The 27,654-nt window shown below is 44.3% G+C and overlaps 1 protein-coding gene across 1 annotated transcript in view; it reads left to right on the top strand.

Annotated features, from left to right (window-relative positions):
- The window catches only part of LOC141148409 (NACHT, LRR and PYD domains-containing protein 1b allele 3-like), a 104,977-nt gene that overhangs the window by 26,440 nt on the left and 50,883 nt on the right, over positions 1-27,654 (top strand). The window contains exons 3-6 of the mRNA XM_073635884.1: positions 7,394-7,465; positions 17,030-17,314; positions 22,805-22,896; positions 25,146-25,201. Of these exons, the coding sequence (XP_073491985.1) occupies positions 7,394-7,465; positions 17,030-17,314; positions 22,805-22,896; positions 25,146-25,201 (505 nt within the window). The remainder of the gene's footprint in view (positions 1-7,393; positions 7,466-17,029; positions 17,315-22,804; positions 22,897-25,145; positions 25,202-27,654) is intronic.

Here is a 27,654-nt window from a genome sequence, read left to right as displayed (position 1 = left end):
GGTCTCGAGTCTGCGAACTATACCCTGCAATGGATCGGCTGCAGGAAGCGGCACATCAGCCGGGTCCATGGCTGATCAAACTGTCAGGTCACCTTGAGGCTAGGTGACAGATGCACACCGTTGGCATCAGGAGTGCACCGCAAGGTAGTGGACCCTACGGCTGACTGCTGCGGATGGGAGTCCAGGTGTAAAGAAGGCAGGGCCGCTGGAACACCAACACGGATCCCACCGGGGTTAGAGCGTAGGATTCCCTGGGGTGCGGAGTCTAAGAGCCAGCAGGTGTTCACCAGAGCCTCTAGTGGTGAGGATGGACTGGGCTGCAACTGGCTCCAGGTCGTGACCCCCAGGGTCCCCCAGCTCACACCCACAGTAGGCAACAGGAGGATAGGGATAGTAAAGGAATAAGCCAAGGTCAGGGCCACAAGCAGACAAGGACAACAGAGTACACACCAAGGTTCAGGGTCACAGGCAAAACAGGGATAGTCGGGGACACGCCAAAGGTCAGGGTCACGAGCAGACAGGAATAGTAGAGAACACGCCAAGGTTGGTAACAGAAACAAACGTAGAGCACACGGCAGGCAGGAACAGGAAGCCAAACACACAAAGGTTGATCAGCAGGGCTGGCCTGCAGTGCAGAGGTTAATATAGAGTTCTCTGATAGGAGCTGGGGTGGAGCCATGCTAGAGGTGAGTTAATAAAAGCAGTCAGGTGAGAGACAGCTGGTCTTTAGAGATGAACACATGGAGACAGGTAAGCTGACAAACAAACTCTATTGCATAACCATGACAGCGGGCTGCAGGAGAACTAACACTGGGAGACACTGTGATAATACATATACATCTTAATAAACTTTCCACAACACATTCAATAGTGACATGTATCCCTAATACTAAGGAAAAATCACCATAGTTTAATTATTCAGTCAAACATCTCAGTGGGCCTACCTCAGACTCCACCGATCGTCCAACACCACACACCAACTGCATTGAAGACAATACACGTACATCTCCCACAACAGTTATTAGTTACAGTTTTAATATATTCTTTTATACATACTCATAGTGAAATGTAAACAATAATTTGATCACAATGACACATCTGATAAATAAGACTCATTTTAGGGACAGCTCTAGTGTTGTTATAGGAAAGGCTTAAAGCTGAGGTGTTCCTTTTTTTCCTGGGGGCTTTGTCGCCTCTAATGCCCTGTACACACGGTCGGATTTTCCGATGGAAAATGTCCGATCGGAGCGTGTTGTCGGAAATTCCGACCGTGTGTGGGCTCCATCGGACATTTTCCATCGGATTTTCCGACACACAAAGTTGGAGAGCAGGAGATAAAATTTTCCGACAACAAAATCTGTTGTCGGAAATTCCGATCGTGTGTACACAAATCTGACGGACAAAAGTGCCACGCATGCTCAGAATAAATAAAGAGATGAAAGCTATTGGCCATTGCCCCGTTTATAGTCCCGACGTACGTGTTTTACGTCACCGCGTTTAGAACGATCGGATTTTCCAACAACTTTGTGCGACCGTGTGTAGACAAAACAAGTTTGAGCCAATATCCGTTGGAAAAAATCCTAGGATTTTGTTGTCGGAATGTCCGAACAAAGTCCGACCGTTTGTACGCCCTATAACTGGAAAATCCATTTGGTCTCCAATTGTAAGAGACATTTGTCTATGTCTCCACCCCTTGGGGACCCTTTCACATATTGGAGTGCAAAAAACATCATAGACCTTAGTTCAGAACTATGGTAAAGGCCAATGTAACGGCTAATACCCGAAACCATTTGACCATTTTTTTATTTCATATACATAATCTCGGATTCGTTTTTGAAAGGGTCTTTTGGTTTTCCCTACATAGATTGCCTTAAATTGGCACTCCATGTGGTATACTACCCCTCTCATTTGACAGTTTATCAAATCCTTAGGGGTCCATAATTGTTCATTTGGTAGATGAACTGTTTTGCTTTTCCATATCCAGCTACAATAATTGCATTTACCATAACTTTGGGTCCCCCTCTGTTTATTACTCCATGGGATTATGGGAAGTCTATTTTTTAGATGACTATGCGTGAGGTGATCACGCAAGGATTTTGCCCGGTGATAAGTTACTGGGAGTCTCTCACCAATATATTTGGCTACTATTCCATCATCCAGTAATAGGTGACAGTGTTGTTGAAGATTTGTTTTTATTTGGGTATGGTTCTGAGAAAAACGAGTAATGATGTGAGTTGGCTCTTTTTCCCTCTTAAGGCATTTTTTTTCTGAAGCCTCTTCTCAAGAGGCGATTTTGTAACTGCTTAGCTTGTGCAAGAAAGTTCTCCCTGTTACTGCAATTTCTTTTTAGGCTAAGATATTGGCCATAAAGTATGCTGTTTTTTTAGGGTTTTCGGATGGGCACTTGAAGCATGGAGGATAATATTCGCTGCCAATGGCTTGCGATACAGATCCGTGGTTAGGCTACCATTTAGACCTTTCAGAATCTGGATATCCAAAAAGGTGACCTTGGATTGGTCACATTCCATGGTAAACTTCAAGTGAATCATATTTTGTGCAAATCCATTTCATAAAATTATTCAACTCTGTCTGCTCGCCCGTCCAGATCATGAATATATCATCTATGTACCTGTGCCAAGACAAGATGTGGCATAGGTACATAGATGAATCCTTACCAAAGAAAACCGAATGCTCCCACCCCCACAGGTACAGGTTTGCATAAGATGGAGCACATTTAGTCCCCATTGCAACCCTCTACACCTGGAGGTAGTGGGAGCTGTTAAACATTAATACATTCCCTGATAGGATATATTAAAGTAATTCCAAAACAAAGGTGTTATATTTCCACAAGGATCTATCTTGTTCCCTCAAGAATTCCGCAATCATTGCTACCACCTTGTTGTGGGGTATTGAGCAATATAGCGCCTCAACATCTATCATCACTAACCAAACATTGGTTGGTACTATGATGCTCTCCAAGATTTTTAATAGATCTCTGGTATCGTGTACATATAAGGGTAAGGATATTACAGATGGTCCAAATAATCATTGATTAGCTGGCTAGCCTTTTCAGAAATGCAGCCAATTCCCGATATAATCAGACAGCCCGGGGGAGTCCCAGCATTTTTGTGTACTTTCAGCAAGGAATAGAAGGTTGGTGTGACTGGGAATTTAGAAATTTCTAAGTGTTTCTATTTATAATACCTTCTGTGAATGCTCTTGCAATGATATCCCTAAATTCCATATGGAATTTAAAGTTGTTGTAAAGGTAGAAGGTTTTTTATCTTAATGCATTCTATGCATTAAGATAAAAAACCTTCTGTGTGTAGCAGCCTCCCCAGCACCCCCCAATTACCTACCTGAGCTCCTTCTCTCTCCAGCAATGTCCACGATCCCCTCAGCCATCAAGTACACTCCTCCTGATTTTTCTGAGACAGAGCAGCAGCACCATTGGCTGTCAATCAAAGTCAGTCAGCCAATCAGGGGAGAGAGGGGCGGGGCCATGTCGGGCTCCATGTCTGAATGGATGCACGGAGCTCTGACTCGGCTTGGGTGCCCCCTGTAGCAAGCTGCTGGCTGAGGGGCACTCAAAGGAGGGGGGGCTAGGAGCAGCAAAGAGGGACCCGAGAAGAGGAGGATCCGGGCTGCTCTGTGCAAAACCAACTGCACAGAGGAGGTAAGTATAACATGTTTGTTATTTAAAAAAAAACAAAAAAAAACAAGCCTTTACAATCACTTTAATGATTTGAGCTTCTGGAATCCGTCTATACCAAGCCGAATTGTTCAGGATGGTCATACACATTTTATTGTATTTTTATTGATCCATAATCACCACATTCCCCCCTTTATCTGAAGGTTTTATGATATTATAATTTTAGGTTTTGTAAAGCATTCTGTTAGATTTTCACCATTCATAGACATATTTGATAAGGATTTGATATCATGAAGTACTTTTTTGAATAAAAGACCAGATGTGCAAATTGCGCTGAAGAGGGGGGGGAAGGTTGTGATTTGTTTTTTATACTCTGGTATCAGTACTTTATTCAATGCTGAGACTCCCCCGGGGGACATCTCAAGGCTATCTGAGCCCCCTGGATTGCTTTCCTTCCATAACTGCATAAGGTCCCCAAGGGCCCGAAAATCATTTATGGTAAAATCTTTCCAAACTCCAAATCACAAGCTTTTTGGGCTTAAGGGGTAAGAGTTTTATCATGAATTACATGGAATGTCAATTTTCTGGCAAATAATATAACATCTTTTGCCACCTCAAATCTATCTACGCCTTGGATGGGACAAAAACTAAGATAAAAACATAGTAGTGATTTTTCATCATCCGTAAATTTGTATGAGGATAAATTGATAACTTGTAGATCGTCCCTAGTTAGGTCTGTTTTACTAGGTACGGTCCCAGATTGCCCAGCTGCTTGGAGTCCTCCAAAGGGGATGGGCAAGTTTGGGAAGGGACTATAGGTTTGGAGTTGGTGTTAAGAATTTGCTTACTTGGGTTTGTATTCTCTCCCAAGGAGCCAAATCCCGCACCACCCAAATGTGTTTGTGTAGTAGTACCACCACCAAGAGGCAGATGAGTGAGGGTAGAAGGTTTGAATTGAGAAAAAGAAAAGTTAGGAGGTGGTAAGTTTGGGTTCTCTGTGTAGTAGAGAAGTTACTCTTGCTGGTGTTCTGTCTTTTGGTTGGTGCATTAAGAGTGCCCCGTCCACCAAATTTAAATTTCTTGGTTTTTCACTCGTTAAGGAGTATCTAATGAGGCTGAAACAACCTGCTGTAACGTAAGAGAACATGAAGAAAATGAGGAAGGTAAATCAGTATTATCATCAATAATAGGTGCATCACATGATTTATCCTGTTGTGCAGAAGAACGTGGGGGTGGCGGTTAGGCTTCCCCCTATGAGTTTGCTGACATTTGTAGGCCTTGTTTGTATCGTATGGCAGGATGTCTCGCATTAATTTTTTATTTTTATTCAACACTATCTTTTTATTAAAGTTTTCCATTAATTCATTTAACCTTTTTGTTTCTCTGCATAGGCTGCATTTAACAATAACTGTTGGTTGTCAGTGCTTAGTTTCTGTATTTAATCAGCTATCCCCCTGATCTCCCTTTCATAATGATAATTTAAAATCTCCATCATGCGTATCAAGCAGGTTTGGAGATTATCTTCCCACATCCTTTTCATCTCAGTGTTCACTAAAGGTATAGTGGGAAAAATTTGAATACGGAGGCCAAAGGGCATACATTTTCACTCTATATAAAGATTAAAGTATTTTTTGTGCCAATACAGGGACGACTTTTTAAAAGGTAGCTGTTAGACACATGGTTCCAAAGAATCAAAGTCCTGTTGGCCCTCAGTTGTGCCTATTGCTTCAGATCTTATCCTGCAGGTAAAGCCCTCCCAATCCTGTCCACAAAAATGTGTCATTATAACCTAATAATCAATAAATCTTTTTCTAAATATACTAAACCAATCTAGTCTTTAGTAATAACATGTCATTATTTTTAATTCTGAGTCAGGTCTCAACCAGAGGGTGTTTTCCCCCCCAAAAAAGTAGAAATATAACAAAAATGAGCCTCCCTGAAAAATCAGCACCACATCCCTATAGTAACTGAAGAAAATGCAATGCAAAGAATGGGAACCTCCTCTCAGAAAAAAATATCACTACATATATAAGAGTAAAAAAGTTTTTAGTATAAAAGCATAGATTTGTTCCTACACATATTGTTCAGACCAAGAAAAACACCCTCAAAGGTAGAGTTTCTTTCCCACATGTAGTGTCATACATATATATATTTATAGCATAACGTTCAGGTAATAATTAATTTTGCATACAACATGTATTAAAGCAGGAAAGAGCAAGTCCGACGTGTTTCACCTGTGTCGGCTTCTTCAAGGGTTTGGGGGAAATATATGGTTCAAACAACTAGAAAAATACAAAAACACATATATAATATACAGTCCATAAATAATAAACATTTTAGTTTATATTTAATTAATTTTGATTATTCAACCACTGACTCATAATTGGTATGAGAACAGCGAACTCATCAGAGGGATGCACGTAATATTCACTCCGACCCAGTCAGGAATTCTAGAAAGTGTGCAGATGCGGACGAACGGACCCAGTCAAAAGAGGGGGGCCCTACCCCCAGGCCACCAAAACCAACCCCAGGAATGGGAAGCGGATGCCGGGAAATGTAGAGTTGCTAAATCAGAGCCAGAGAGTGATGCTAGTTGGAAATAAAATAAAACAAAGGACAAAACATAACTAAATGTCTGTCTCTTTAATCCTGTATATTGGTAAAATACAACTCAAGAAAGGAAATTTAGACTGAAAAGATCCAACAGGACACGGGTGCGAGAAACAGCTATCAAGGCTCTGCTAAGCAAACATACAAACATCTATTAACACGTACCTCCTATCTGCTTACACAGCACATACTTAATCCACAAGTTTACCAGTAGGCAAACAGAAATCCCAGAGAGAGGTCTACAAAGACACAGGCAGGGGGTCAATACCCATCCATAGGGCCCCCCTAATTATGCCATGTAAGTCATCCCAGAGCTGGACACAAAATACCTGCAGCTGAGGAGAACAGTCACTCGGAGGTACCACGAGGGCCATAGATATATGCCTCCACCTGGAGGAGTATGTGTGATATTCACTTTAAATATGGTAAAACTCGCACCAAAACGCATGTATGCCAACATCGCCCCCTGCCCTGGCATCATAATACGTGGCCTGGACGGCAGAATGTGCTACTACGGATGCGCCGGCCAGCCGTGCACCGCGCATTCGCCGAATATTCGTGCATGTGCGGTAATGGCAGGAAGTGCAGTCGTGGCCATTCGCTGCCCCTCCATTTCCCTGATCCCGCCCAACCCACCATACATGTATAAAGAGGGAGGGTGGAGAGAGGGAGGGAAGAGGAGGGGAAGGGAACAGCTTGGGCCTGTATTTTGCCCCGTCCCACCACGAGTCCGAGACCCTATATATAAACTGGGAGGATGGGCAGCACCATAGGAGGTTGGGGGGGGGCAAAATGTAGACTAAGGACTTACAGGAGGGCCTGGGGGCACTGTGTGAGTCTGAGCAGCACTGTAGAGACTGAGAGCTCTCAGGAGGCACTGTGTGAGGTTGGGGGGGGTCACTGTGGATGCTGAGGGCTCTCAGAGGGCCTGGGGACACTGTCGGCTACTATAGAGAGTTGGGAGGCACTGTAAGAGATTAAGAGATCTGCAGCTGGCTGTAGGCCTGGGAGAAGGGAGGACATGGTCCAGCAGTGGATCACAGCCTGGTGGTTGAGAGTCACTGATCTAAAGAGATTATGTAAAATGTAACACAGTTTTTATGACATTGTCTTCTCTTCTATTTTCTGCAGACAGTCTTAGAGTCTTAGATGATTCTCCAATTTACCAGATGATAGACGCGGAAAGGGACAAACCAGTTGGCAGTGAGTGTTATCTTCATTGCATTGCTTTATTATCTCAAAAACTTGCACAGCAATCTATTTAGGTAGCCAATACCTGGTATCACCAGACTTCTACTATGTCAGCATTGAATAAATTCAGCTGTGTAACAATAGTGTGATCCTCCCTAAGGGTTCTACTTATAGAAATTATACGAAAACCCCCTACCGGGGCTTTAAAGCAGCCAGTGAACACAATGTAGATGGTCAAAAAAATTGTTTTTATTAGTACAAAAAGTCGTATAAAATAAGTGAGTTCTGACCTCTAGAGTCAGGACATGAACTGGAATACAATGTTAAAAATTTCAACGGACATCACCCATAATTCGGGAACAGTGTACAGTACAAAGTATTAGGGACAACAAGATCATAAGTACTAGATAAATCCTGACAACAACTTCATAAGTGTTAAAATTCTGACGCATTTCGACCCTCACTGGGTCTTCTTCAGAGGATAGTTGTCAGCATGGCATGTCTTATATACATAGGCTTACCAGTGTTGAGCTTTATGCAGTGTTTTGACATATGCTTACATCCCTACAGCTGACAACTATCCTCTGAAGAAGACCCAGTGAGGGTCGAAACGCGTCGGAATTTTAACACTTATGATCTTGTTGTCAGGATTTATCTAGTACTTATGATCTCGTTGTCCCTAATACTTTGTACTGTACACTGTTCCCGAATTATGGGTGATGTCCGTTGAAATTTTTAACATTGTATTCCAGTTCATGTCCTGACTCTAGAGGTCAGAACTCACTTATTTTATACGACTTTTTGTACCAATAAAAACAATTTTTTTGACCACCTACATTGTGTTCACTGGCTGCTTTAAAGCCCCGGTAGGGGTTTTTGGTATAATTTCTATGCATCATGTGGGGTGCGCAGCCTACTTGTCTTTACTCAAGTGAGTGTCTATAGTTGATCACTTTGGGTTCTACTTATAAAACATTTGCAAGATGAAAATCACACACCCTTGTGCAGGCTGCAGAAATTGTGCCCGTAGTTTCTGTAATAGATTAATTCCTATGATCGTCAGCGCCATCTAGTGGCCAAAATGTGATATTGTTTTCTAGCATACCCCAATAGTAAGAAATACCGCATTTTGGCCACTGGATGGCGATGATGATTATAGGAATGAATCTATTCTAGAATTTGCCGTCAAAATGTGTGCAGCAAATTTGTATGGGGCCCTTACAGTGTCTTTTACTAGAGGGGTAATTTCACACTATTTTACATGAAATGCAAAGACCTGAATCGGTTCATCAAAAAATTTGTGTTAATAATACATGGACTATGCGGTAAAATGCTCCAAAAGCTGAGGCTGAAAGCAGATATAAAAGCCACAACTCTGTAATCATTAACCACTCCCCACACAGCCTATAGACCAATGACGGCCGGGCGGGTGCTTTCCCATCCTGACTGGGCACCATATGACGTCAAGTCAGGATGCACCAAGCACGATCTGTCACCAGTTGTGTCCACGGGACTGATCAGGGTACCGGCTCACTGCCGGTACCATGTGGCTGCCGTGGCGAATCACAGCAAGTCACATGACAGTGGTACACAATGGATGGCTTCCTTTCAAGCCATCCAATGTGTACAATTGTGTTGCTAGCTGTGATTGGTCAATTTGATCACATGGTACAGACAGGGCCAATCACAGCCCATCTGTACCATGTGATTAGCTTTGACCAATCACAGCTAATCACAACCAAGCCGACTGAATGAATCAATTTTTTATTCAGTAAAATGCTTTCTTATAGCAATGTAATGCACCGCTATAAGCAAACAAAAATCCTGATCACTTCCACAGAGTAGTACATTCTTACTATGGTAACACTATATTGCTCTGGTCACAGTGTGTTAAAAAAAAAAAAATTATTGTAATAAAAAAAAAATTTATATAACATTTCCCTGATCACCGCCACACCAGTTACATGATGACACTGTACTGCACTGGTGACAGTATGTAAAAAGGAAAATTGTGAAAACTTCTTTCTTTTTAATTTCTTTATTTTCCAAAATATTGTGACAAAAAATTACAACTTTAAAGCGGAGGTTCACACAAAAATTGAACCTCCGCTTTTCGGAACCCTCCCCCCCCCCGGTGTCACATTTGGCAACTTTCAGGGGGGAGGGGGGTGCAGATATTTGCACCCACTTCCGGCATAGACTCCCACGGGAGTCTATGCCTCTTCCCGTCCCCACCGCGCTGTCTGCTGGGACACACACGGGGCCCAGAGACAGCGGGGACCAGTTAGGAAGCGCAGCGCGACTCGCGCATGCGCAGTAGGGAACCGGGAAGTAAAGCCGCAGCGCTTCACTTCCTGATTTCCTTACAGAGAATGGCGGCGGCAGCACCCGAGGACCGAGGGACGATTCGGTCTCGTTTGCCGACATCGCTGGACCCTGGGACAGGTGAGTGTCCTTATTTTAAAAGTCAGCAGCTGCAGTATTTGTAGCTGCTGACTTTTATTTTTTTTTTTTTTCGTGGGACTCCCTCTTTAAAAAACCTGCCATGCCTCTTACTAAATACCTTGGACTGTCCACTTTCCAAAAAGGGGTCATTTGAGGGATATTTTTACTGTCCTGGCATTTTCAGGCCTCAAGAAATGAGATTGGCCGTCAGTACATCAAGTGTGATCAATTTTCAGATATATCCCATAGTTTGTGGGCTCTATAACTTTCCTACAGACTAAATAATATACACTGATTTGGGTTATTTTCACCAAAGAAATGGAGCAGAATACAGTTTGGCCAAAATGTATGAAGACAAAATATTTACTTGCAAAATGTTATAACAGAAACTAAGAAAAACTTGGTTTTTTTACGTTTATTTCGCAAAAAATAAAAAACCCAGTGGTGAATAAATACTACCAAAAGAAAGCTCTATTTCTGTGAAAAAAAAAGATAAAAATTTAGTTTGGGTACAGTGTTGCATGACCGCACAATTGTCATTAAAAATGCAGCTGCGCCGAAAGCTGAAAATTGGCCTGGGCAGGAAGGGGGTAAAAGTGCCCAGTATTGAAGTGGTTAAATCCCACCCCCTCCCCACCTTTTATAAATGCTCACTATGTCAAAAGGGTATAGTATAGGTAGGAATATGTACCTTACACCCACACTCTGGCACTCTCCTCCTTCTGTTGGCGGAGCCCTGTGTCATCACATACAATTTAGGGATATTGAGGTAAATGTTTACTCCTTATTGCAGCACTCATAGACATAACAAGCACTTAGCCCTTGCAGTATGGGGGGCCCCACTGCAAGGATGGCTTTTTTCAAATCCCTACAAGCAGTGTAATTATTATAATTTGACCTGATATCAGCCTCTTGCAGTCCATGTACAGCAGAGCTTAGACTTGGAGAGGAAGAAACACAAGGTGCCACTAAGTTAAGACATGGACAATGAGCATGCTGACAGGTGGAGAGTGCAGAGTGATGGAGATATGAGCTCATCACTGTGCTGCTTCTCCTTTCACTGTCCAGTCACAGGCTTGGGGTGGGTCCAGGATGACCTGGGCTCTGAAGAAGCAGGTTGAATGATGCTGGCTGTCATATAACCTGGAGGACTGAAGACATCTAGTGGTGGAAATCATGTACTGCAGTGTGGGTGGAGGGGATACAGCTCTGGACTAGTGATAAGCTGGCAATTCAGATCGAATTTTGCTTGTTCAGAGATTTGACAAAAAGCAAAAACAAATTAGTGTCTAGCCATGTCAAACCTCCAGCTGCAGCAGGAAGTGATATATTTAGCAGAAGTATTCCCACTAAAACCAGTTTTTAGGAAGCCATTAGCACCGGGCCAGAGTTGTGGGGAAGAGGCCCTTGGGCCAATCAAGATAAGGAGATGGTGCTTTGTCGAGGGCATGTGGCCTGGTATGGCTCAAGAGGCAAAAGGCCATACGCTCATCTCACCCTCGTCTGACCAGCCATGCTGTTTTCTTTAATAAGGATCTGGTATGGATTTTTGGAGGGGGACAAGGGCCTCTTTCCCACAACTCTTGCCCGGTGGTTGTGGGGGTCTGCGGGCGGGGGGCTTATAGAAATGTGGAAGCCCCCTTTAACAAGGGGACCCCCAGATCCCGGCCCCCTCCCTATGTGAATGGGTATTGGGTACATTGTACCCCTACACATTCACCCAAAAAAGTGTAAAAAAAGTAAAAAATGACAGTAGACAGTTTGGGACAATTCCTTTACTAAAAAAACAAAACAAAAAATGTCCCACGATGTTCATTCTTCTTCAATCACAGCGCTGATGACCCGAGAAAAAAAAAAGAACGGAAAAACTCCTCCTCGATGGGAGGCACCCCGCGATTGCAGCCTTTTTGCTTTTGACGGCTGTTATATAGCTGAGGGCGGGTCCACCCGGTGACGTAAGCAGGTGACCCCGCCCCCTTCTGACATCATGTGACATTATGTAACGTCAGAGGGGGTGGGGTCACCCGTTTACATCACTGGGTGGCCCCGTCCTCAGCTATATAACAGCTATCAAAAGCAAAAAGGCTGCAATTGTGGGGACGCCTCCCATTGAGGCGGAGTATTTCCGTTTTTTTTTCTCGGGTCCCTCAGCACTGTGATCGAAGATGGATGGACATCGCAGGACATTTTTTTTTTTAATAAAGGACTTGTTCCAAATTGTCTCCTGTCATTTTTACTTTTTTGACACTTTTTGGTGAATTTGCACAGGTACCAGGGATGGACTGGCCATCGGGACTACCAGGAGTTTTACGTTGGGCCAATGGCTCAGTGTGGGCCGGTTTCAGCTGCGGTGCGCGGCGATATACCCGTTAACCGCCAACAGCTGGCACCTGATGGGTAGATCGAGATTTAGCCAGCATGCAGAGTAGCGCAGGAAGCATCTGTACTAGTAAGTTCTCTCTCGGCGGCCCCTCCTCTCTTCTCGTCTATTCCAGATGATCTTACAAGCCAATGGGGATAGACGAGAAGAGAGGGGGGGCCCCCCGGGGAGCAGTGTGATGACACGAGAGAGAGAACTTACTAGTACAGACGCTTCCTGCGCTACTCTGCTGGCTAGTAAGATCCCATAATGTGCCATGTGCCCCATAATGTGCCCTGATGATCTGCCCCATAATGTGCCCCATAATGTGCCCTGATGTGCCCCGAGCCCCGATGTGCTCCATGCCCCAATGTGCCCCGTGCCCTGATGTGCCATGTGCCCCATGCCCTAATGTGCCATGTGGCCTGATGTGCCCCATGCTCTAATGTGCTATGTGCCCTGATGTGCCCCATAATGTGCCCTGATGTGCCATGTTGCCTGATGTGCCCCGTGCCCTGATGTGCCATGTGGTTTGATGTGCCCCGTGCCCTGATGTGCCATGTGCCCTGATGTGCTATGTGCCCCGTGCCCTGATGTGCTATGTGCCCTGATGTGACCCGATGTGCCCTGACGTGCCCTGGTGTGCTATGAGCCCTGATGTGCTGTGCCCCGATGTCCTAAGTCCTGATGTGCCCCATGACCTGATGTGCCTTGTGCCCCGATGTGCTAAGCCCCGATGTGCCCTGATGTGCCCCGTGCCCTGATGTGCCCCTATGTGCTGTGCCCTGATGTCCTGTGCCATGATGTCCTGTGCCCCGGTGTGCTGTGCATCAATGCCGTGTGCCCTGATGTGCTGTGACCTGATGTACTGTGACCTGTGCCCTGATGTCCTGTACCCCGATGTGCTGTGTCCTGATGTGCTATACCCTGATGTACTGTGCCCTGTACCCTGATGTGTTGTGCCCTGTACGCTGATGTGCTGGGCTCTGTACCCAGATATGCTGTGCCCTGATGTACTGTGACCTGTGCCCTGATGTACTGTTACCTGTGCCATGATGTCCTGTACCCTGATGTGCTGTACCCTGATGTGCTGTGCCCTGTACCCTGATGTGCTGTGCCTTGTACCCTGATGTGCTGTGCCTTGTACCCTGATGTGTTGTGCCCTGTACGCTGATGTGCTGTGCACTGTACCCTGATGTGTTGTGCCCTGTACGCTGATGTGCTGGGCTCTGTACCCTGATGTCCTGTACCCTGATATGTTGTGCCCTGATGTGCCCTGTACGCTGATGTGCTGGGCTGTGTACCCTGATGTGCTGTGCCCTGTACCCTGATGTGCTGTGCCTTGATGTACCGTGGGACCCCCACGCCATTTTTTTTTTTAAATTTTGGTGCAGGGTTTCCCTTAATATCCATACCAGACCCAAAGGGCCTGGTAATGGACTGGGGGGGGGAACCCATGCCATTTTTTTCAGATTTTTATCTATATTGCTGGGATGTGCTCTGATGTGCCCTGATGTGCTATGTGCCCTGATGTGCCTTGAGCAGTTTTAATTTAAAATTTTTCCTTTACAAGGGTAATTTTTCTGCTCTCATTCAACTATGTACGGCCACTATGTAAGCAGCCTAACATAGTGTGGGGTGTGGACTCAGCCCCCTGAGCCATGATTGGCCAAAAGCACCCTGCCTTTGGCCAATTATGGCTCTCACAGCAGAGCGTGCTGTGATTGGCCAAAGCATGCAGGTCAGATGCATGCTTTGACCAATCAGCAGCCGTCAATGCACTGCGATCTCGCAGTGCATTGACGGTCTTGCCGTTCATTATGGGCCGTTCCACGGGCACTCAAATTTCCCGCGAAAGCCCCATAATGTTTAAATTCAGGAAATGGGCTCATCCCTAATGGGCACTGATAGGCTGGACTGGTCCGCACTGATGAGGTGGCACTGATGGACACTGATAGGCTGCACTGGGGGCACTGATGAGGTGGCACTGATGGACACTGATAGGCTGCACTGGGGGCATTGATGAGGTGGCACTGATGGACACTGATGGGTTGCACTGGTGAGCACTGATAAGCTGCACTGATGGCCACTGATGAGGTGGCATTGGCAGCAATTCATTTTTTTTTGGGGGGGGGGGGCAGCATTTCATTTTTGGACCCAGGCAGTACAATGTCTTGGGCCAGCCCTGACAGAATTGTTGCTGGATGTGCTAGGAGTCATGGGGATGCACAGGGTTTACAGGGGATGTTAGGAACTGGGAATGCTGGAGACACTTGGAACACACAGGGGTAGGGTTGCCACCTCATCCCTTTAAACTCGAACACATATGAAATACACAGGTTCTGATGCTAATTTAATGCAGATATGGCATCAAGTGAGTTTAATTAGCACCTTAATCAGCCACAGAACCTGTGTAATTATTATGTGTTTGTTTTTTAAAGGATGAGGTGGCAACCCTACACAGGGGCCACATAGAGTGCTTGAAGCCAGGAAAACTTGAAATCACTGGAAGTGCAAAGGAGTATGGAGATAGGCTTAGGTAGAAACCAGGAAGCACAGGGGACTCAGCAACTAGCATGGTGATGCATGTTTTAGTTGGGGTGCAGTGTGTGCAGCGGCAATTTATCACTCAGCCAAGGTGCAAGTAAAAACCATATTGAAGTAGTGCAGCAACATTTTACAATAACCCAGAGGGACACCTGCCCAACCAGGTGCACTTACGGTTTACAACGATGTGAATATGAAGTATCATCCGGGTTGATAGTGTCTGTTAAGAGGGCAAAGTGCAGCCTAACCAGTGGCGTAACTAGAACCTTCAGGGCCCCGATGCAAGAAACCATGAAGGGCCCCCCTGACCCCCGGACAGGGCCCTTTCCTCTGAGCCCAGTGGCGGAACAACAGGGCCTGGTCGCAAGTGGGTGGCTGCACATAAAGGAACCGATTTCCCCCAGCTTCTCCTCCTCTCCCTCGCGCAGGCATTTAACAGCTGCAGGAGGAAAATGGAGAGATGAGTTCCTCTATGTCGATGTTTCTAAATCTTCTTGCAGTCAGGGCACCCTTGAAGTATACCCCTAGGTGAATGGGGCTGCACTGCAACCACCCTGCAACTGTGTGCATTGCATGCAGTTGCAGCATAGTGATGATGCATTTAAAGGGTTAAAACAGGCGGTCAGGAAGCAACATATTGCCTATTTACCAGTTGTCAAATGCCTCTGAAAAGCGATCTGAGCATGGGTCACTTTTCAGAAGAACAGCATTTTTTTGCTGGTACTATGAACAAGCAAAAAAAAAAATCAGCTCTGATTGTACACATATAGTGGGTCAGGATTAAACGCGCATACATAAAATGTGCATACATACATGTAAACACACACATATATAAACACACACACACATATATATAAATGCACATATGCACACACATATAAACACATGCACACACACATATATACGTACATACATACATACACATGCACATACACACATACATGCACACACCTACACACACACACATATAAACATACATACATACATACATACATACATACATACATACAGATAAGCTTTACCTTACCCCTTCCTGATGGGTACTGCAATGTAGGGGGAGACAAAGACCACAGCACACACTGTGCTTTCACTTTAGATGTGATCAGTGTGACCAGCTCCCTGCAGTGCCGATTACAGTTCGGCTGAGGATCGGGGAGCTCGGTCTCAGCTGCCCTTGCCGCTCCTCCTATCGAGATATATAGGGGGCCCTCAAGGGCCCCCTGTAGCATGGGGCCCGGTCACCATAGCGACCCCTATACTTCCGCCACTGGGCCTGACTATCTAGCACCCAAGCAGGAAGATGTCCAAAGGAGTTGTGTCCCTACGCATTCTCTCCCCATTAGGAAACTTTCCCTTCCGATAGTACTGTCCCTTTCCTTCCATACACTGCCAACTCTCAAAAAGCAAGAGCAAGTAACTTGCAATGGGATTACCAGAGCAGGCTCGCTCCTGAGCCACTGCTCTGCATTTTCATTAACACACAGAACCATGGCTCGGCCCCACCCCCTCTCTCTCCTCATTGGCTCATTGGCTGTGATTGATAGCAGCAGGAGCCAATGGCTCCAACTGCTGGTTCATCCAATGAGGAGGGAGAGTCCCCAAGCAGCCGAGGCTCTTGTGCACATCGCTGGATCGCGATAGGGCTCAGATAAGTATTAGGGGGGCTGCTGCACAGAGAAGGTGTTTTACCTTCATGCATAGAATGTATGAAGGTAAAAAACCTTCAGCCTGTACAACCACTTTAAATAGGCTCTGCCTGACCAAGATGGCCACCAGAGTCAAAGGTATCCAATTGGGTGCTTCCTCAGTAACCCAGGAAACCATAGAGGAACTGAGTTCCTCTTGACTTCCTCTCCAGCTCCAGTGCCACTGTGAAGGAGCACCACCTGCAGTGGAAAAACTAGACTGCGCCTCCCTACGTGTTGACAGCCTTGTACAGAGGCGAAGACCTGGTGCTGGAATGGGGAACACATGACTGAATCACCAGTTATTGGAAGAAGAACCAGGCACTGGCATCAGCTATGACTGAAGCAGGAGCTACAAGAGAATGTTAGCAAGGGGAGTCACTTTCCTCGAGTGGGCAAAATGACAGTTCCTCTTTAAAAACAGGTTGCAGTGGCAGCTCCAGCTTTCTGATCCTGGCAGATTCAATTTAAAACCGTTATTTCCCTGCATGTCTGGCAATGTAACATTGATGGTTATGTTGGTGATTCTGAATTTTTCAGGAAGGCAGCACTTTGTGCATAAACATGAGGAGGCCCTGATAAATGAGACTGATAATGTAGATACCATTCTGCATAAGCTCCTGGAAGAGGAACTGCTGTCCGATGGACAATACAGAAACATTTGCAGTGAACAGACCTCCCAGAATAAGATGAGGCAGCTCTATCAATATGTCTTGTCCTGGGAAACGGAGGACAAGGACATCTTCTTGGAGATCCTGAAGAAACACAACAGAATGCTTATAGCAGACATGCAGAGGAGGGATAGTATGCCAGCAGAGGAAAGCGGTAAGTCTCTGCCATACATTGTGTATCAGTTTTCATCACTGGAGCCTTTAGATGTAAAACATTCCACTTTCTAAGTGACACCACTCTGTACGATCACCTCTTTAAAACAGGTGCTATCCAGGTAGAGAATATTGTGACATTATGTGAATAAATGTGTGGGAAGGATGGATGGAAGGCGCGTGATCAAACACTTGCATCAAATCATACAGTTTATTCATGAGCAATGGAATACATACATGTAGGAAATAAAAACATACTGCATTTTGTAAAATAGGGTTACAAAATATGCACTTGTAGAATTACAAGTGGGACATGCCCAAACAGGGGCAAGTGCTAAAGAGTAGGCTGACGCGTTTCGAGGATAACCTCAAGAGGAAACACCATCTGGGCACTAAGGCTGTCCTACATGCGAGATACCCCTGTAGGGGTGATTGGAGCTGAGTGCTCTGATGAGGACTTACATGGAGCTAAGGAGAACTAACTATCCTTCACATGATAGGTCTCTTTATTAGCCACTCCTTCCCATGTGCACACGGGCTGGTCCATTTGTTTATACAGACTGTGTTCCTTCTCTCAAAGCTCTGATGAAGAGGTTATCCTCGAAATGCGTCACCCTACAGCCTATAGTGCCTCCTATGTGAGTACCTGTCTTTTAGAATAAAGGAATACGTTTTTAGCTATACAGAGAGCACTATATTATTTTTTTATATTTTTTTACAAATATTTAAAGCTACTGAGTGCGGACTGTTTGAAAGAGGTGCCCGGCTTTCCATCCAAGATCTTAACCTTAACCACCATTGGTGACGAATGCCTGTGTGACCCACTTGTTAGCTCAGGGGTCCATTTTGTAAGGTGAGCTGTTTGGCTAGCAAGTGGTGTGAGCACGGAATAAGGAGCACTTCAGAATTTGCATGAAGCACCCTTTATCACCGCAGATGTTTTTGCTTTCTTATTACATTTATGTTGTTTTCCTCACATGATTTCATATGGACACTTATACCATTATTTGTAGTTTTTAGATTATCTTTTCAGTGCTGCACTGTCTGTTATTGTCAAGCTTAAAAGGGTTTATATATTTGCCTTTAGTGTTCAGCGGCTTTTAGCATTTTAGCAGGTCTGTTTGTCTCAATAGCCTACTTTTTAGCATTTGCCCCTGTTTGGGCATGTCCCACTTGTAAATCTACAAGTGCATATTTTGTAACCCTATTTTACGAAACGTAGTATGTTTTTATTTCTTACATGTATGCATTCCATTGCTCATGAATAAACTGTATGATTTGATGCAAGTGTTTGATCACGCGCCTTCCATCCATCCTTCCCACACTATCTTCTGCAGACCACCCCTGGTCAGTTTAGGCAGCGGGACACACATGACCACCTTCTTCAGTTTGGCCATTTTAACAGTACTACGTATCCACACCAATCACACCCTCACAAGCGCAGGAGTAATGCCCTGTACACACGATAGGATTTTACGATAGAAAATGTGTGATAGGACCTTGTTTTCGGAAATTCCGACCGCGTGTGGGCTCCATCACACATTTTCCATAGGAATTTCCGACACACAAAGTTTGAGAGCAGGATATAAAATTTTCCGACAACAAAATCCGTGTGTACACAAATCCGAAGCACAAAGTGCCACGCATGCTCAGAATAAATTAAGAGATGAAAGCTATTGGCTACTGCCCCGTTTATAGTCCCGACGTACGTGTTTTACGTCACCGCGTTCAGAACGATCGGATTTTCCAACAACTTTGTGTGACCGTGTGTATGCAAGACAAGTTTGAGCCAACATCCGTCGGAAAAAATCCATGGATTTTGTTGTCGGAATGTCCGATCAATGTCCGACCGTGTACACGGCATAAGTCTTTTTTTATGTGAATAAATGTATTTGAGGTAGTTATTCCTACTGAGGTTGAAAACATGTGTGGCCAATAATTACGCAGGGAGAAGCTGTCTATTTGTCTGTCACCTATTGGCCCTTGCCCTTACCATTCTCATTAGGTTCTTTTTCATTGTTTCATTCAAGAATTTTAAATCTGGCCCTGGTACCTGATCTCACCATTCCTACTAGGTTCTTCCCTTTCTTTAGTTCATTCAAGCCTCTTAAATTTGGCCCTGGTACCCATTCGTACCATTCATACTATATTCTTCTCTTTCGTTATTCCATTCAAGCCTTTAAAATTCAGTCCTGGTACCTGGTCCTACCATTCATTTTAGGTTTTTCTATTTCATGAGTTAATTCAAGCATTTTAAATCCAGCCCTCATACTTGTTCTCAGTGGCGTAGAGTGGGGGGTGCCGTGGCCCCTGGCGCGACATTGGCGCGACTGGCTGCCTCCTAATATTAAATTCCTGTGTCCCCGGGTTTCGGCCGCCATGGTCAGTGTCCGGCGCCCTGTGATTGGGCGTATGGGGGTCATGTGAGGTGTAGAGCTGGCCTGTCCTCGATCACTCCTGAAGTCCCGCCTCCGCACATGACCCCCATAACGCCCAATCACAGTGCACTGCGCCGGACACTGAATATGGCAGCTACAGCGCGGGGGAGAGAAGCAATGTCAGCCGCCGAGCTGCCGTTGTCTTCTCCTTCTTCTCCTCCTCCTCCTCCTCCAGGCTGATGCAGGCCAGCCAGACACAAAGGTGAGTGAGACTCCCTCGTGAGAGTCGTGTTACTGGCCCCGGGGGGGGGGGATAGAGAGAGAGAGAAGGTCAGTTAGTGTAGTATGGTGGGTCAGTTAGTGTAGCATGGCGGTCAGTTAGTGTAGTATGGCGGTCAGTTAGTGTAGTATGGCGGTCAGTTAGTGTAGAATGGTGGGTCAGTTAGTGTAGTATGGTGGTCAGTTAGTGTAGTATGGTGGTCAGTTAGTGTAGTATGGTGGTCAGTTAGTGTAGTATGGTGGGTCAGTTAGTGTAGTATGGTGGGTCAGTTAGTGTAGTATGGTGGTCAGTTAGTGTAGTATGGCGGTCAGTTAGTGTAGTATGGCGGTCAGTTAGTGTAGTGTGGCGGTCAGTTAGTGTAGTGTGGCGGTCAGTTAGTGTAGCATGGCGGTCAATTAGTGTAGCATGGTGGGTCAGTTAGTGTAGTATGGTGGGTCAGTTAGTGTAGTATGGTGGGTCAGTTAGTGTAGTATGGTGGTCAGTTAGTGTAGAATGGTGGGTCAGTTAGTGTAGTATGGTGGTCAGTTAGTGTAGTATGGTGGGTCAGTTAGTGTAGTATGGTGGGTCAGTTAGTGTAGTATGGTGGGTCAGTTAGTGTAGTATGGCGTTCAGTTAGTGTAGTATGGTGGGTCAGTTAGAGTAGTATGGTGGGTCAGTTAGTGAAGTATGGTGGTTAGTGTAGTGGACAGTGTAGTATAGTGGATAGTATGGTGGTCATTGTAGTGGACAGTGTAGTATAGTGGTCAGTGTAGTGTAGTATGGTGGTCAGTATAGTGTAGTGGACAGTATAGTATAGTGGTCAGTGTAGTTCTCAGTGTAGTGGACAGTATAGTCTAGCGGTCAGTGTAGTATTGTGGTCAGTTAGTGTAGTATGGTGGTCAGTGTAGTTCTCAGTGTAGTGGTCAGTATAGTGTAGTGGACAGTATAGTATGGTGGACAGTATAGTGGTCAGTGTAGTTCTCAGTGTAGTGGACAGTATAGTGGTCTGTCGTGGACAGTGTAGTGTAGGGGTCAGTGTAGTCGTCAGTATAGTGTAGTGGACAGTATAGTGTAGTGGACAGTATAGTTTAGTGGACAGTATAGTATGGTGGTCAGTGTAGTGGACAGTATAGTGCACAGTGTAGTGGTCAGTATAGTGGTCAGTATAGTGGTCAGTGTAGTTCTCAGTGTAGTGAACAGTATAGTGGTCAGTGTAGTGTGTAATGGTCAGTAAAGGAATCAGGTTGGTCAGTGATGAAATCAAGTAGGTTAGTGTATTGTATAGGTATCGGGTAGGTCAGTATTATTGTATTTGAAGGGACTCAGGGAGAGCTAAAAGTCCGCAGGTTAGGGGGCGCAAATTATTTGCCTTGCCTCGGGTGCTGGCAACCCACGCTACGCCACTGCTTGTTCTTACCTTTCCTACTAGGTTCTTCTCTTCCTTTATTTCATTCAAGCCTCCTAAATCCAGTTCTGGTACCTGTTCTTACCATTCATATTAGGTTCTTCTCTTTTATTAATTCATTCAAGCCTTTTAAATCCAGCCATGGTACCTGTTCTCATACTAGGGTCTACTCTTACATAATTCCAGTCAAGCCTTTCAATTTCAGTTTTTAACCACTTAAGGATCGGAAGAATTTACCACCTTAATGACCAGGCCATTTTTTTTTTATGGCACTGTGTCACTTTAACTGACAATTGCGCGGTCATGCGACGCTGTACCCAAACAAAATTGATGTACTTTTTTCCCCACAAATAGATCTTTCTTTTGGTGGTATTTGATCACCTCTGCGGTTTTTATTTTTTGCGCTATAAACAAAATAAGACTGACAATTTTGAAAAAAAACCCCAATATTTTCTACTTTCTACTATAAAACATATCCAAAAAAATATATAAAAAAATAAATGTATTCATCAATTTAGGCCAATATGTATTCTGCTACATATTTTTTGTAAAAATAAATCGCGATAAGCTTATATTGATTGGTTTGCGCAAAAGTTGCGCTCTTGCAGTCCGTGCTGGTCAAACGCTGGATTTCCAGCATGCTTGCTCGACAGAAGCCGGTCATGAGACCAGCTTCTGTTGAAAGAGTAATTGTACACACATGTCAAAAGTTGTCTGGTTCCTGACGAACTGACCATTTTTGGCCAATTTTTGGCCTGTGTGTACCAGCCTTAAGGCATAGCTGCCGTTTAACCAGGGTTCCCTCCATGCGAGGTTAGATATAGCTGGAAGCTACCCCCAGGTCAATCAAAGTGTGCTTATAGATGCTGAAGAGTGTAGATCCTCAGAAAGTGACTGGTGGCAGTGTGGAACTGCTGTGTGCAGTAGCTAGAAGCACTAGTGGCAAAGTTGCTCTGTTAGCAGGCCGACAGAGCAAGAAGGACTGGTAGCAGACTTGTACTGGTAGCAGGACTGGTAGCAGGCCGGACCGGTAGCAGAAAATCCTGATAGCAGAAGTGGAATTAGTAGTGGGCTGTATTGGTAATAAGAATATGCTGGTAGCAGGTTCGACTGGTAGCAGGACTGGTTCTGATAGCAGAGCTGGTACTGGTAGTAGAAATGGTACTGGTAGCAGCACTGGTTCTGGTAGCAGAGGGGGTATTGGTAGTAGAACTGGTACTGATAAGACTGGAACTCCTGCTAAAGTTTTATTCTAGATTTGAATACTGCGGGATAGGCATAGAGCTCCTGTGAGGTTTTCCATTTTCCCAGCATCTTCACTGGGAAGACTATTGGTCCCTCCAGGAAGTGTGGAATATCACACACGCTACATATCACACAAAGAAAGAATCACTACAGTCACCACAATTCACTCACAATGTTGTAATATTAATATATCTTCTCTTCTAGCTCCATCTGAGGAATACTATTTATTACCATCAAGTTCATCCTCTTTTTCTTCTTCCCATAAAGATGAGAGGGACTGTGACGTCTGTGGGATGGTAAGACTTCATTATATTTTTTTTTCTTTTTTAGATTTTTGAAAATGCAGTAAAATTCTCTGACTCAACGATAACATCCCTTTCCAACATAAAACCAACAGTTGTAATCATTTTACGGTGTTTTTTTAAGACTTTTGATAAAAGGTTGCCATAATCCATTAGGTCCCTTTGAGATCGAACACTGGTTAAAATCGCTAGAAAATGTACCAAGTGCTTGGCCAGCATTTAAGTATGGCCCTTCCCTTCATCAGGCTAAATGGTCAGACCACCTAAGGTGATGGTTCAGTTGAAGTTGGCGCCTGGTGGGCTAATTCATACTGGTGTAGCACCCTTCTAGATAGATTTATAGGTTGGTTACATACATTTAGTTCTTCTGTAGTGAGTGAAGCAGTATGTGATTGCTTTGAGCTGTTCTATGTTTTACTGGCTGCAGGTTTGACTGCTTCCCCTGCCTTCTGGAGGATTCTAGAGTGTAGTGGGTTGGAAGAGGCAAATCAACAGCCGGAATATTTGTTATCTTAGCCAATCCCTGGGGGAGGATGCTCAGTAGGTGGCTGGGGAGTAAATACACAGTCTGGGGCCTAAGACAGCCCTGTTCTTGTTCAGGAGGAGAAGTTACCAGCCCTTCTGGCAGTTCAGCTAAAGTTCTTACAGTTGCTCATCGAGATCCCAGCTAAGCTAGACCTGGGAAGGCCTAATTTTCTGAGAGAATATGAAGCTAATTAAAGGGTCTCACTAGGAGTCTGGTCTAAAGAGCTCACGGGTGAAAGTCTGGCTGATATTGGAAAGAAGCATCCAAGTATCCAGGGACACTGTGAATGCAGACCTCTAGGTTTCAAGTGACTGTCTGCTTCTGCTATCTCTTCTGCATCAAATCTAGTGCTTGCTTGGACTGGGACATATCGTATAATGTCTTAGTGCCTTCCCTAAGAAGCTTTGACTAAGTGAAAAGTGTCCTCTTGTTACTTGCACTGTTAATGGAGTATCCCACAGCTTCTGCACCTTGTCCAAGTTCAATTTGCAATAAAGCATCAAAAAGACACCCCTAGACTGTTCATTAAGCCAGAAAGAGTGACTGTTGCCATGTGCCTGGCTGCCACTGCACTAACCTGGGAAAGGAACCTGGAGCAAATTGGCGGGCCCTTTTAGGGGTGAGCACTGTACTTGTATTCTCCAACGGTGAGATCTCCCTTTCCTAACTCCAGACTCATGTCTACTTGGGAGTTTTTGGTGTTGCTGCTCACTTTTATGTGTTTCATCTTTTACTTTTACAAATCGCCATAATATAAAATAAATAAATCATCCAGCAGGGATGGTGGGAACCTTTCATGATCTCATAACCTCTCATCATCATCAACAGAATCCTATGAAGATACCATGAAGATAAATTAAAGTATCTACAAGCTTAAGAAGAAGTTTAAAAGATTTTTCTTTCCAGACTGTGCTAATGACTAGGTTGTACATTTTCCTGACTTCGAGGATCATATAAAGTCTAGTGTTGGGGATAGCTGAGCTAATACACCACTGGCTGTTAGCTACAGAAATGGTTAAACTTTTATAGGATAGTAGCCTTCAAGAGCCAGAGCTGTAACAACCTGACTCATATGAACAGTACCGATATTTGCTATGTATTACATAATATACAGTTATGCCCCGTACACACGGTCGGACTTTGTTTGGACATTCCGACAACAAAATCCATGGATTTTTTCCGACGGATGTTGGCTCAAACTTGTCTTGCATACACACGGTCACACAAAGTTGTCGGAAAATCCGATCGTTCTGAAAGCGGTGACGTAAAACACGTACGTCGGGACTATAAACGGGGCAGTGGCCAATAGCTTTCATCTCTTTATTTATTCTGAGCATACGTGGCACTTTGTCCGTCGGATTTGTGTACATACGATCGGAATTTCCGACAACGGATTTTGTTGTCGGAAAATTTTATAGCCTGCTCTCAAACTTGTGTGGAAAATCCAATGGAAAATGTCCGATGGAGCCCACACACGGTCGGAATTTCCGACAACACGCTCCGATCGGACATTTTCCATCGGAAAATCCGACCGTGTGTACGGGGCATAACTCACATTTTCTAATTAGCTGATAATTATATAACTAATTCAGCTGATATAAAAAAATAATTTGTTGCTTTCAAGTCAAACTAATACTATTATAAATTCCTAGAAGAAATGTCACAATTTTTTTAAACCTATTTTGCTTTTCATATTACACTTTCTACTTTATCTTAGAATCATGACCCCGCTGATATTCCAGTTATGCCAAATATAAGTGGAAATACATACAGGTAAGAGTAACAGTCTAGTCGTTATTATTGTTTTATGCATTTTATAGCCAAATGTATGTGGACAACTCTTCAAATGATTCACTTATATATTTCCAGCGACGGGTACTGTTATGCCGCGTACAAACGATCGGACATTCCGACAACATAAATGTGGATTTTTTTCCGACAGATGTTGGCTCAAACTTGTCTTGCATACACACGGTCACACAAATGTTGGAAATTCTGAACGTCGAGAACGTGGTGGCGTACAAGACGTACGTCGACCCGAGAAAAATGAAGTTCAATAGCCAGTGTGGCTCTTCTGCTTGATTCCGAGCATGCGTGCAGTTTTGTGCGTCGGAATTGTGTACACACGCTCAGAATTTTTGTTTTGTTGTCAGAAAATTTGAGAACCAGCTCTCAAACATTTGTTGTCGGAAATTCCGATAGCAAATGTCCGATGGAGCCTACACACAGTCCGATTTTCCAAAAAAAAGCTCACATCGAACATTTGTTTTTGTCGGAAATTCCGACCGTGTGTACGCGGCATCAATCCTACAACATACAAATACATTTTAGACAAATGTGCTGTCTTCCAATGGTGAAGGCCATTTTCTGTTCCAGGATGACTGTTTCCCAAAGACAGCTCCAAAAAGACATGGTTTGATGATTCTGGTGTGGAGGAATTCAACTTGCCTGCGCCGACCTCAACTCTATTAAATACCTCTGGGTTTTTAAGCTAGGTTTTCTCATCCCACATCCATACCTGATCTCCTGAATGAGCACAACCTCTCACAGACTCTCTCATATTGTGGAAAGCCTTTCCAGACAAATTGACCCTGGTATAGCCACAAAGGGCAAGACCCTGATACCACTACCCATGATTTTCGAATGGGATGTCCAACAAGCTTATAAAGATGGGAAGGTCCGGTTCCACAAACTGTGACTATATTGTGTGGTTGTTGTCCTAAAAGTAACAGATATAGTAATAGATCAGTATTTAGTAGACATGTGCAATTTGTTTTGTTACGAATTGAAATTCGTAAGAAATTTTCGTTATTCGGAGATTCGGTTGGATCTGTATCTACAAATCACAAAAGTCATGAAATTCAACTACCGTATATACTCGAGTATAAGTCGAATTTTTCAGCACATTTTTTTGTGCTGAAAGTGCCCCCCTCGACTTATACTTGAGTCAAGCACTTTTCTGCAGCAAAAAATTTCATTTTCCGAACCAACTTTGGGGCCCCGTATCTCAGGGCCACTTGGTGCTAGGAACCCCAAATTTGGTATGCAAACCCAGTGGAACCATAACATATCCAAAGAGGAAGTTCCTAGCACTAAGTGGCCCCGAGATACGGGGCCCCAAAATCGGTTCGGAAAATGTCATTTTCTGTTGAAGAAAAGTGCTTGACATTTTCTGAACCGAATTTGGGGCCCCATATCTCAGGGGCACTTGGTGCTAGGAACCCCAAATTTGGTGTGCAAACCCATTGAAACTGGTACCATAACATATCCAAAGCTGGGGTTCCTAGCACTAAGTGGCCCTGAGATACGGGGCCCCAAACCCGGTTGAGAAAATGTCATTCTCTGCTGCAGAAAAGTGCTTGACATTTTCTGAACTGATTTTTGGGGCCCTGTATCTCGGGGCCACTTGGTGCTAGAAACCCCAGCTTTGGAAATTCTATGGTGCCAGTTCCACTGGGTTTGCACACCAAATTTGGGGTTCCTAGCACCAAGTGGCCCCGAGATATAGGGCCCCAAATTCGGTCAACTGTGTCCATCTGCAGCAATGTCATTTCAGGACCCTTTGGGTTCAGAGACCCCAAATTTTGGCTGCAGCTAGGGGGCATCTAGGAACCCTTAACTACTGAGTTTGAAGTTCAGGGGACCTATGGCTGCAAATGGGCACAGTGAGGCATGCAAATGGGCACAGTGATGCTGCAAATGGGCATTGTTGACCCTCTTTTCCACTTACAGTAGCTGTGCATTTCTTACCCTCGCCTTATACTCGGGTCAATAAGTTTTTCCCATTTTTTTTGTAGTAAATTAGGGCCTCGACTTATACTCGGAACGACTTATACTCGAGTATATACGGTAATCCAAAAAAAATTATAATGAAACAATGGACTTATTTGTTTAATTCGGATAACAGAATGCAATAGTTTGGGCCTTTTGTTAGTGTTTGAAGCATCCAAAATAACGTAACAACATAAAAAATGATCCAAATTTATTCGGATTCATTTTGCTTTTATGTTGCATTAACATTTTTCAGTATTATAAAAAATGCCAGTAAAGAGACAAGTTATGTCTACTACATTGAAACAATTTTCTCTGTATATTATTTGCCTGCAGGAGACTCATTTAAACACATATAAGTTAAATTATTTGAAGCGTGCACAATATAGTAGGCAATATCATCTAATTATACTACATATTCAAGAGGCGTACAGTATCTTGATTTGGAATAGAAT

This window comes from Aquarana catesbeiana, linkage group LG06, assembly GCF_042186555.1.
Source record: "Aquarana catesbeiana isolate 2022-GZ linkage group LG06, ASM4218655v1, whole genome shotgun sequence".
Taxonomy (NCBI): Eukaryota; Metazoa; Chordata; class Amphibia; order Anura; family Ranidae; genus Aquarana; species Aquarana catesbeiana.
The sequence above is the reverse complement of the archived record's forward strand: the minus strand, read 5'-3'. Positions and strand labels throughout refer to the sequence as shown.